This window comes from Cicer arietinum, chromosome 3, assembly GCF_000331145.2.
Source record: "Cicer arietinum cultivar CDC Frontier isolate Library 1 chromosome 3, Cicar.CDCFrontier_v2.0, whole genome shotgun sequence".
Classification (NCBI taxonomy): Eukaryota; Viridiplantae; Streptophyta; class Magnoliopsida; order Fabales; family Fabaceae; genus Cicer; species Cicer arietinum.
In genome coordinates this window covers 30,748,591-30,760,914 of record NC_021162.2, presented here as the reverse complement: position 1 = coordinate 30,760,914, position 12,324 = coordinate 30,748,591, and the positions used below count along the sequence as shown (strand labels likewise).

The 12,324-nt window shown below is 33.8% G+C and overlaps 1 protein-coding gene across 1 annotated transcript; it reads right to left on the bottom strand.

The window, feature by feature from the left end:
* Positions 1-3,686: 3,686 nt before the first annotated feature.
* On the bottom strand, positions 3,687-5,359 carry LOC101498834 (pentatricopeptide repeat-containing protein At3g04130, mitochondrial-like). The gene is given in 2 exon segments (XM_027330806.2): positions 3,687-4,523; positions 4,525-5,359. Coding segments are annotated over 2 exon segments (1,542 nt in total). The 5' UTR covers positions 5,323-5,359; the 3' UTR covers positions 3,687-3,779.
* Positions 5,360-12,324: the final 6,965 nt, after the last annotated feature.

The following is a 12,324-nucleotide window of genomic DNA, read 5'->3' as shown; positions in this document are numbered from 1 at the left end:
CTAATACTCTTAAAATCATCACTTTGTAACTCAAGGCTATTTTTGATAACATAGCTTGAGTAGGGTGTAAAAATCATTTTAGGTTCTAAAAGGTATCTTGCAAAATCCTTTCTGAAATAGTGTAAGGTAAACCTGTGAAAAATCCTTTCTAGGTAGAAAGGTAGAAACCGTGTAAAGATCAAGATTGATCCATGAAAACCAAGAACGATCTTGGTTTGAACAGTTAGTGAAAAATCTCACGGTTGTGAGGACTGGACGTAACCCGGGTTGGGTGAACCAGGATATATCCTTGTGTGATCTCTCTATCTCTATCTATTTATTTTATGCATTACAATCAGAGTTTATATTGATAACATTGATATTGCTGTTTTTTACTAACCAAGATCAATCTTCGTTATAACCAAGATCAATCTTGAGTTGAATTTTCAGTTTTAAACAGAAATATTTTAAAAGGGGCAATTATAATTCAAACCTCCATTCCTTATAATTGAAATTGTTTACTTCACTAGATTACCTAAATGTTCATCCAATGACACAAACACACCTATTGGATGCACAAGATTGGCTAAAAACCCTAATTGGACAAGAATAAGCCATGGGAGGACGAAAATGACCTAAATGTTCATCCAATGACACAAACACACCTATTGGATGCACAAGATTGGCTAAAAACCCTAATTGGACAAGAATAAGCCATGGGAGGACGAAAATGACCTAAATGTTCATCCAATGACACAAACACACCTATTGGATGCACAAGATTGGCTAAAAACCCTAATTGGACAAGAATAAGCCATGGGAGGACGAAAATGACCTAAATGTTCATCCAATGACACAAATGAACTTATTGGATGCACAAGATTGGTTAAAAACCCTAATTGGACAAGAATAAGCCAACGGAGGACGGAAATGTTTCCTACATGCAAAAGATGTACAAGTAAGAAGTTTTGTTGTTTCTCAATTCAATAATTTTAAAATGGTTGATAATGAATCAGTTATGAAATAAAATCATGAGATTGAACGCATTCTTAATAACTACAAACAACATCAGATGCACATGGATGTAGGAATGACAATTAGGTCTATACCCAATGGTACCGGCAAAAAAACCCCATAATGAGTAGGGTAAAAAACCTGCATAATGGATATGAGAACAGAGACGGTTAATTACCCGCAAAATAAAGCGGATATGGTTGCAAGTACGGGTACTATAGTATCCACCCCGCACCCGCACTTATATAAATATATTATTTATTTATTATATTAGTGTTTAGTTTAATTAATTAGTTTTTCTTTTATGTTTTAACATCTATTAATATCATAGGACCACTACAATATTTATAATCGAAAGATAAACGTTTGCAAACTTTTTAAGAATTTAATTATGATGAATAGGTAAATAATTGTGACTTTATAATTAAGAGTTATGTCTTATTAATTGACTTTATAATTATATTTGCATATTCCTATCAATTGTTTTTACAAATATCGAATAATATTGTCGTAGGACATGCAACTTCATAAAACATTATTATGAAAATTTGAATATGTATTATAACGAGTATTCATTTAAAATGTTTTGAGTTATAAAATAGTTTGGTTTATAACACTTTATGATTGAATTTAAGATATTTGAATAATTTTTAAATTTAATCACAACAATATCATTTATTTATCGATCTATTTTAGTTAAAGTGTTGGTAATGGATATGAGTACGGACACTTAGGTACCCATAAGGTAAGGGTACAGGTATTAAAGTTGATACCCAAAACGGTACGGACACGGGTATGAGTAGTTTTTTAAACCTCGAGTATGGAGACGGGTACTATAGTACCCTACTCAAACCATACCCATTGCCATCCCTACATGGATGAAACCATTATTATATCCTCCATAATAGACAAACTTCCACCTTTGTGGAAAGATTTCAAAATAATCATGTAACATAAGAAAGAGGACATATTTCCCACAACAAATTGGAGTTGCAGAAAATAAAAATATGGTCTTAGAAGAAATGGTAAACGTCCTATTTTGGTTTATCAAAAGGTTATTGGGTTGAAGTCATGCTAACTGCATGTTATTTATTAAATAAAGTTCTTAATAAAAGGAACAAAATAACTCTATATGAACTCTAGAAGAAAAGAAAACTCAATCTCAACTATATAAAAGTTTGGAGTTGTAGAGCAATTGTTAAGGTTCTTGGACCAAAAAGAAAGAAGTTGAGAAAAAAGAATTGGAAGTGTATTTATGAGCTATGCTGAAAATAGTAAGGCATGTAGATTCATGGTTATTGAATCTAACGACTCATATTCGATTAACACAATGATTGAGTCAACAGATACAATTTTTCAAGAAAATAGATTTAACTCAATTCCACATCCCAAAAAAATTGTCCGTACAAGTGTACAAAGTCTAGAAAATAATGTATCTAATAATGATACTTTGACAAGTTTAGAACCTAAAAAAGTAAAAGAGTTCGAAAAGAGAAAAATTATGGCCTAAACTTCTTTATGTTTCTCGTATAAGGTACAAATGATTCCATCAACAATTATGAACCAATTGGGTATAAGTTAAAGAGTGATCTAGACACATATGAAGAGGCAATAAAGTCTCAAGACTCTAGTTTTTGAAAAGAAGTCATCCAAGAGGAAATGGACTCAATTATGGAGAATAAAATTTGGAAATTAGTAGACCTCCCACAAAAATCTAAATCAACTCAATAAGTTGTAAATTGATATTTAAAAAGAAAATGAAAGTTGATGGTACCATTATTAAATTCAAAGATAGACTTGTTGCAACCACATAAAGGATATCAAAGGTAATCGAATGCTTGATGAATATCATGACTTGTAGAATACCTAATATAGCATATGTTGTCAGTAGATTAAGTCGGTATACAAACAATCCAAGTAAAGAACATTGACATGTTGTTAATAGAGTATTAAAATATTTGAAAGGAACAATTAACTATAGTTTAATCTATAGTGGATATCCTTCAATTTTTGAAAAATATATAAATGCCAGTTGGGTAACTTATGTTAAGGATCATGTTTTCACAAGTAGATGATCTTCAACCTTAATAGAAATACAGTTTGTTGGGGTTCAAAGAAACAAACTTCTATTGTCGACTCCACCATGGCTACAGAATTCATTGTTCTAGCTGCAAGTAATAAAGAGGTTGAATAACTAAGAAATTTGTAATATGAGATGCCAATTTGATTAAAACCAATGACACCAATGTCCATATATTGTGATAGTCAATCCATACTATTATAAACATATAGCCAACTATATAATGAAAAATCTAAAAATATTAGTTTAAGACATAACATTGTAAATGATTTAATTTTAAATGAAGTGATATCTAAAGTGTTTGTAAGAATTGAAAAGAATCTTGCAATATCCTTTAACGAGAGGTTTGATAATGGACATGGTGTTGAAGACATCATTGGAGATGGGACTCAAACTCATATCTAATTAATCATCAATGGTGGAAAATCAACTAACACTTAAGTAACATCAAGTCTTAAGTTTAATGATGAAAGTAACTATTAGAGTGATTGCAAGTACTTGAATATAGATACATCTCAAAGGGTACAAGAATATACATCATTTCTCCAACAGGATGAAAAAAGAAGCACAGGATTATAAATTTATACAGTCTCTCAGCAAGAATTACTTATCATTTTGAATTGGCATTTTTGTGGCAACATTTTGATAGAAACCAGTACCATACATAGAGATTTAGAACCAGTGCCTATCAAAGGGACTCACTCATTTACAGTTTCTTCATAAGAAACTCGATTTTCTCAGCAGCTTCATCCATATTTTTCCGTTTGACTTCATCCAAGAGTAAACGACAAGTTCTATATCTAGGCATGATATCTTGATCAACCATCTCCTCAAACAGATCGAATGATCGCTTGCATCTATCTGCTCTGCAAAACCCATGAATCAGCAATGTATAGGTTGAAAGATCAAGACCAAAATGATATTTATTTACCATGTCATTTAATATATCATTCAACCAACTATCAATTTTTCTGATTCTAAAGCATGACTTGATCAATGGATGGTAAGTTTGAATATCAGGCTTACATATTCCAGAACCTTCAATCTCTTTCAGTATGCCAAAAGCTCTTTCTTCTTGTGCAATGTAACAAAACATAGCAATCATTGAGTTATAGGTGGATGAATTTGGTACCACTCCAGCTTTCGGCATCACAACCTTGAATACATGTGTAGCATCATCTATTCTGCCCGCTCTCCCTAACGTATAAATCAACGAATTGTAAAAAAGCAAGTCAGGCTTACATCCAGCAGAGTTCATTCTCTGAACTACTTGCAAAGCTTCGTCGATTTTTTCGGCTTTTGCCAGTGCACACATGACAGTAGTATATGTGACCACATTGCGGGAGCAATTTTGAGCTTGCATTTCATCGAGAAGTAAATAGACCTTGTTGAAATTCTGTTCTTGACAATAACATTGGATGATAATGGAATAACTTATAACACAAGGGCGACAACCCGTATCCTTTCATCTCTTGGATTGTCCAATGTGCCTCCTCAACACGGCGGATTTTACACGATCCGTGAATAAATATGTTAAATGTGTTCGCGTTTGGAGCAATGTGATGCTTCAGCTCCAAGTAAATTTCACGAGCTTGCTCAACGAATTTCTCTTTGCATAGAGTATCAAGCAACACATTCATGGATTCTGTATTCTTCTCCAAGCCGAGAAACGGTAAGTCATCGAATATCCTCACTGCATCTTTCCACTGTCCTGCCCCAACAAACCTTCTCATTACTTTGGATATAGTACTGAGAGTGATAAAACTCTCCTGACGCATTTCTTCTAAGATCTCGCTCATCTTTTCCATTACCTTCATTCTACCCAATATGTCTATCATCATATCATACGATTCTGGTGAATGTTTAAAGTTCGAATGTAAACTCGCCCATTTGAATATACCCAATGCAGACTTCCAATCGTCCTTATATCGAATAAGCAACCTGTTAATAAGGTTTTGACACGGATGAATATCAGTTACAGCTTCATCACTGATTAGAGACTGGAGAATGTCTTCCTCACTGTTTCCTTTGCCAATTTTTGCAGTAAGAATGTCAACAGATCTCGTAAGGTCTTGAGATTGCTCTTTATGCCAAAATTCTCTAGCTTCAGCATGGCGACAATTTGATAATGAAGAAAATAAAGTTCTAGACGAATACACCAAATAACATATGCAAGAGGGATCACGAACAACACCACGATATTTTGACTTCGTGGATCCGACTTTAAGAAATTTCCGAACCATGGTCATGGAAAGTACTGGAGCGATAATGAGAAGCCAGATTCTGCTTCACAATAAAATCATGAAGAAAATTAGCTATGAGTCTTTCAGATATTGTCAACAAGAACTGAATCATATACTACCTTAGCTACTATTTTTTAGAACAAAATAAGAAAAATATGATTATGAATTATGTTACACATTTCATATAGTAATAAATTGAATTCATTATTGTTACACGTATGTAACTTTTCCATCTGGTTTTCTATCACTTGATGATAAAGAAAGAAAGAGATATATGTTGCACTAGATGAATATTAATATAAATAAATTCTATACATATTGATTTGTCATTCATTCAGCTCAGGCACAAAGATATTGTTTAGTAAGTCTGGAGTTTACAGAACCTGTTTTTCCTGATACTAATAGACTACTGCCGACACTTTTGGGTCGAAGAGGTGTCTTGTTTTCCGACACTGACACGACACCCACACATTGATTCCATTTTCTAAAATTATTATCAATAGTCTTAAAATGTCTGCAATCACAATCTGGACCACAACATAATCGTTTTTGTGTTGCTGAAAAGGCCATGCATTGGCCAATGGCCACCATTTGCGACGGTGGACGGAACCCTTATTGCGACAGCTATATAAAACCCCGAACATAATGAAAACAAGCCATAAAAATGGCGGTGATTCTAGTGTGTAGTGATATATAGTAGAAAATGAAAAGGAAAAAAAATTGAAATGAGCTAAAAAGAAATTATTGAATCAAGGAAAAAAAAAACTCAAGCAAATTGGATTAACAAAATCAACGACAGAAACCAAATAAAAGATGCAGAAAAATTGTAGCCTAGATGATTGTCTCATTATAAAAGTTAATGTTTTTTTAAAACAAGTCATTTATTTTTCTTTTAAAACATGCATAAATTAATTATATTTAATTTTTTATTTAAAAGATGTTGAGGTGGTAAGTCAAATATTTTTAATAAAAATAGTAACTTGTGTAAATTTTAAAAGGTAAATGATCTTTATAAATAAAAAAAGATAAAAAAAAAAAATCAATGTATTATAATTAGTCCCAAATATAATTTTAGTTTTTTTGTAATTTTATAATTTTTTTTTGGATCTAATTGTTAAAATTAAAAGTATGTTTATATTTTTATTTCTATTTAGTAAATGATGATGGGTCTACCTCTTTATGGTTATATTCTAATTTATTTAGAGTGATTTTTTATTTATTTGTAGAAGAGATGATAAATATTATTATAAATTTATACATAGTTGAATTAGAATTTAAAGACGAATACAAAAATAAATTTAAATAAAATATAGTGTAAATTTATAATTTTTTACCTTTATAATATTTAAAGTTATATAAAATATAAGAGCATTTAAATAACTATTATCTCCTTCTAAATTTCTACTTCTGGAATGAGCTAAGACTAGTTTAAGAAAAAATTCGAATTCCTCCTTTCATTCTGCTCTAACCAAAAAAACTATATTTTCTTTTCAAAGACAACCGAAGAGACCTTAATCTTTATTTTTTTTACTACCTGCTATTGGAATCTTAAATAAATATAACCAAATATTATTATTATCTTTTATTATTATTATTATTATGAAAATAAATATTTTCCATTACCCATGTAGCATATTGTCAATTTTGCTCATTATTTCATAAAAAAAACAACAAGTATGTCGTTCAAACAATTAAATTTAGACAACCTTTACAATAATTTTTTAAGTGGTTAACATAGTTCAAATAGATGATTATTTATGTTTTTTTTTTAAAAAGTGATTAGTTAAGTTAATAAATAGTTAATTGATATAACATATAACAAAACCAAATTGAATAATCCTAAATTAGGACATGATTCACCATAATTTTTAGGTGTTTTTTTCTTTTAGATAATTAAGAAAGAAGAAACTTTTATTAATCAAAATGGAATTAATGGCCATTGAAACTTTTTTAGGTGTTCAAATATGTAGTTAGAACATTGGAAAACTATGTTTAAACATGTCCAAATATGAGGTTTGTTATGTTTGGAGAAAAGAAATGAAGTTTTCTGAATATGCCTCCTATTATTGAATTATTTTTGGGATTAAAAATGTTATTTACAAAAGGGATATATTCCTTATATAGAATGGATAATAAGGAAGAGATAGATGTTGGAAAAACCTTAATAACGCTGTGCTCAACAATCCATGTCAATTACATGATGAATAACCAATTTGGAGAAAAGAAATGAAGTTTTCTGAATATGCCTCCTATTATTGAATTATTTTTGGGATTAAAAATGTTATTTACAAAAGGGATATATTCCTTATATAGAATGGATAATAAGGAAGAGATAGATGTTGGAAAAACCTTAATAACGCTGTGCTCAACAATCCATGTCAATTACATGATGAATAACCAAAAGCGGAAGCGTACCTGTGGGAATTGCCATTTATGAAATCCTGGGATGATGATGATAGAGCCAATGGGTTGGGTGATCTTCCTCAGCAAAACACCCTGAAGACCTTGCTCTCTTGATGGGGATAGAGAGAACCAGAGAATTTTCTCCTTTAGGGTTTTGAAACTGAATAGTCTTGTTGTGTTTGCCTTGGGGACCATTACCCCTATATATAACTATTATTAGTTATATCCCAAATTGCAGTATTTCCAATTCAGCCCCTCATTAAATTAGAAACTGCCTGGTATCTACACTATTAATTTTCATAACCATTATGCTCTTTAGCCATAAACTATTATATTTTATTTGACCTCTAGTTTATTGGCTAATTATATAATGACCCTAACACACTTTATTAATTAATTACATATGTGACCCATAAATCTTACAATCTCCCACTGGTCACACATGTATCCTTAGGAGTGTGTTAGACTTTATGACGTCAAAAATGTCATTATAATTACCTTGAGTATAATCCAAATTGTCCCGTCCATTAATCATATCAGCACATGGAACCAAAGAGGCTTTCGTCATAATAAGCATAACTAAACCCATCAATGATCACCCGTACTGACACAACTAAATGACATAGACCCATTATGAAAAGTGTAGCATGAAAATTACATGAAGTTGGTCAATGCATGTCAATTTTCAACTGGTCCTACTTTATCGAATGAGATCATACCATAACTTAAATGTACAAAGTAACCAAAAACTGAATACTTTAAACTTTATTTCTGATCAGAAAGTCCAAATACAATGTATTTGTACTTTACAATTAAACATAGAACATGAATTACATAATGGACGAAACTCCCACTAAAATCAAGATTCCTCAAACTGTAGCACACCCATGTGAGCAGTATGCTCATGAAAGACCTTGGGTGGTAGACCTTTAGTGAGTGGATCCGCAATCATGGAGTTTGTCCTTAAGTGTTCTATGGATATCTGTCCACTTTGTACCTTCTCTTTAACAACTAGGAACTTAATGTCAATGTGCTTTGACTTGGTTGAGCTCCTATTATTGTTAGAATACAGGACTGCTGATCTATTGTCACAATACAACTTGAGTGGTCTTTCAATCCCTTCAACTATTTGCAGCCCCGTGACAAAATTTCTCAGCCAAATGCCCTGGTCAGATGCCTCATGAATTGCTACGAATTCTGCTGCCATGGTTGATGAAGCAGTAAGACCTTGCTTGGCACTACGCCAAGAAACTGCTCCACCAGCTAACAGAAAGACATAGCCTGAAGTTGATCTTAAGCTGTCTTGGCATCCCGCAAAATCCGAGTCAGAGTACCCAGTGATCTCTAACTGGTCTGACCTCCTATATGTGAGCATGTAGTTTCTTGTTCTCTTCAAATATCTCATGACCCTCTTGGCTGCTTTCCAATGGTCAAGACCTGGATTGCTTAAATATCTGCCTAAAATCCCTACTATGAACGCTATGTCTGGACGCGTACATACTTGGGCATACATAAGACTCCCTACAGCTGAAGCATAAGGGATCTTTTGCATTTCTTGAATTTCCAAACTTCCCTTAGGGCACTGTTTGAGACTAAACTTGTCTCCCTTAGCAACTGGGGTGTCCCCTGGTTTGCAATCCTGTAACCCAAACCTTTTGAGAACCTTATCGATATAGCTCTTTTGTGACAATCCAAGAATACCTCGAGATCTGTCTCGGTGTATCTGAATTCCTAATACAAAAGAGGCGTCACCAAGATCTTTCATCTCAAAATGCTTTGATAGAAATTTCTTAGTTTCGTGCAACATGCCTATATCGTTAGTGGCAAGCAGTATGTCATCAACATACAAGACCAGGAAAATATGTCTGCTCCCACTGAACTTATGATACACACAATCATCAACTGTATTCATCTCAAAACCAAATGAGAGAATTACTTGATGAAATTTATGGTACCATTGACGAGAAGCTTGTTTTAGCCCATAAATGGATTTTCTTAGTTTGCACACCATATTCTTTGGGTCTCCCAACACAAAGTTTTCTGGCTGCACCATATAGATCGTCTCATCAATGTCGCCATTGAGAAAAGCTGTTTTTACATCCATTTGATGAAGCTCCAAATTAAAGTGAGCAACAAGAGCCATGATTATTCTTAAAGAGTCCTTCGATGAAACCGGAGAGAAAGTCTCTTTATAATCAATCCCTTCCTTTTGAGTATAACCCTTAGCTACAAGACGTGCCTTATATCTCTCCACATTACCATTGGAATCCCGCTTGGTTTTAAAAATCCATTTGCAACCAATGGGTTTCTTTCCTTCAGGTAATGGGATAAGTTCCCAAACTGAATTGTCTTGCATAGACTTGTACTCCTCATTCATTGCTTCGATCCACTTATCTGAACGAGAATCTTGCATGGCTTGATGAAAGTTGACTGGGTCGTCTTCCGTCATGCCAACATTTTCCTCTACCTCATTGATAAATACTACATAATCATCCGAAATAGCATTTTTCCTTTCTCTAGTGGATCTCCGCAATGGAGCTGGCTCTTGAGGCACTTGTTCTTGAGGATCTTGAATTTGATCTGGATTTTGTTCTTCCTGAACAACCAGATCATCTTGAGTTTGTTCAATAATGGGAAAGTCAATTGGTGGAAGAATCAGTTCTGGAATTGTTACCGATTCTTCCTCAAAGACAAAATCTTTAACCTTAATCTTCCCCCCAAACTCAATATCCTCAAAGAACGTTGCCGTTCCCGTCTCAAAAATTGTTCTCAAATTAGGATCATAAAATTTATAGCCCCTTGATTTTTCTGAGTACCCTATAAAATAGCTGCTAATTGTTCGGGGTTCAAATTTCTTTTCATTCGGCCTATAAGGCCTTGCCTCAGCTGGACATCCCCAAACATGAAGGTGCTTCAGACTAGGCTTACGCCCAATCCAAAGCTCATAAGGTGTTTTAGCCGCTGCCTTAGTTGGTACTCTATTAAGAATGTATGCTGCTGTTTTTAATGCCTCTCCCCAGAGTGACTCTGGCAAGGTGGAATGACAAATCATACTCCTTACCATATCCTTAAGAGTCCTGTTTCGTCTTTCAGCTACACCATTCATGCTGGGTGACCCCGGCATAGTGTATTGTGGGACGATTCCACATTCCTCTAGGTATTTGGCAAATGGTCCCGGACGTTGTTCACCTGAACCGTCATATCTGCCGTAGTATTCACCACCACGATCAGATTTGACCTTTTTAATTCTTTTATTAAGTTGATTCTCAACTTCTGCCTTAAAGGATTTGAACACGTCTATTGATTGGGACTTTTCGTGAATTAGGTAAAGGTAGGCATATCTAGAATAATCGTCTATGAATGATATAAAATATTGTTGACCATTCCAAGAAGGAGTTGGAAATGGCCCACAGATGTCCGTATGTATCAATTCTAAGACGTCTGTAGCTCTATATGCGCCTAATTTCTTATCTTTAGTCTGTTTTCCTTTAATGCATGCTACACAAACGTTAAAGTCTGTGAAGTCAATGGAATCTAAAATTCCATCTGACACAAGTCGTTCAACTCTATTTTTAGAGATGTGACCTAGACGCTTGTGCCAAAGCACCCCTGAATTGAAATTGTCAATTTTCCGCTTAGTACCACGTGATTCCACATTCAAGGTTTCATTATAGTTAGCCACAGTTTCCAACAAATAAAGATTATCATAACCAGAAAGTAAACCGGTTCCAACAACATTCGAATTTAAAGACAAAGTAAATTCTTTATTCCCGAATGAACAATAATATCCTGATTTGTCCAAATAAGAAATAGAGATCAAATTCCGTCTAAATGACGGTACAACAAAAGTGTCTTTTAAATCCAAATAATGACCGGAACTTAATAATAATCTAAATTTTCCTATGGCTTCAACTTCTACCTTCTTCCCATCTCCTACATAGATCCATCTTTCAGTATCACTAGGCTTTCGGAAGTTCAGGCAACCCTGCATTGAAACACTGATGTTAGTAGTTGCACCAGAGTCTAACCACCAAGTGTTTCTAGGTACTGAAGCTAAATTAACCTCAGAACAGACCAAAGACAGAATCATACCTTTCTTAACACGCCAAGCGTGATATTTGGCACAATCCTTCTTCACGTGTCCAGAACTCCTGCAGAAGAAGCAGTTGTTATCCTTAGTCTGCTTCTTTTGTTCTGGACCCTTAGCAGCAGCTTTGTTCTTGGGCTCCTCAATTCTTTTCCTTTTGCCCTTGTCTTTAGAGATGCTAGTAAAGTGAGCACTTTCAGTCCTATCTTGCTTCAGCCTGTCCTCTTCTTGCACACATAATGAAATGAGCTCATTAAGAGTCCATTTCTCCTTTTGACAATTATAAGTCACCTTAAACTGACTGAATTGCGAAGGAAGAGACAGCAATACTAAATGAATGAGTAAGTCATCTGACAACTCAAGCTTTAGACCTTTAAGCTTAGAAGCAATGTTGGACATCATCATAATGTGCTCTCTTATATTTCCCTTGCCTTGATACTTCATGGAAATTAAATTCTGAAGCAAAGAACTTGTTTCAGCCTTATCACTTTTTACAAAGCGTTTTTCCATCTCAACAA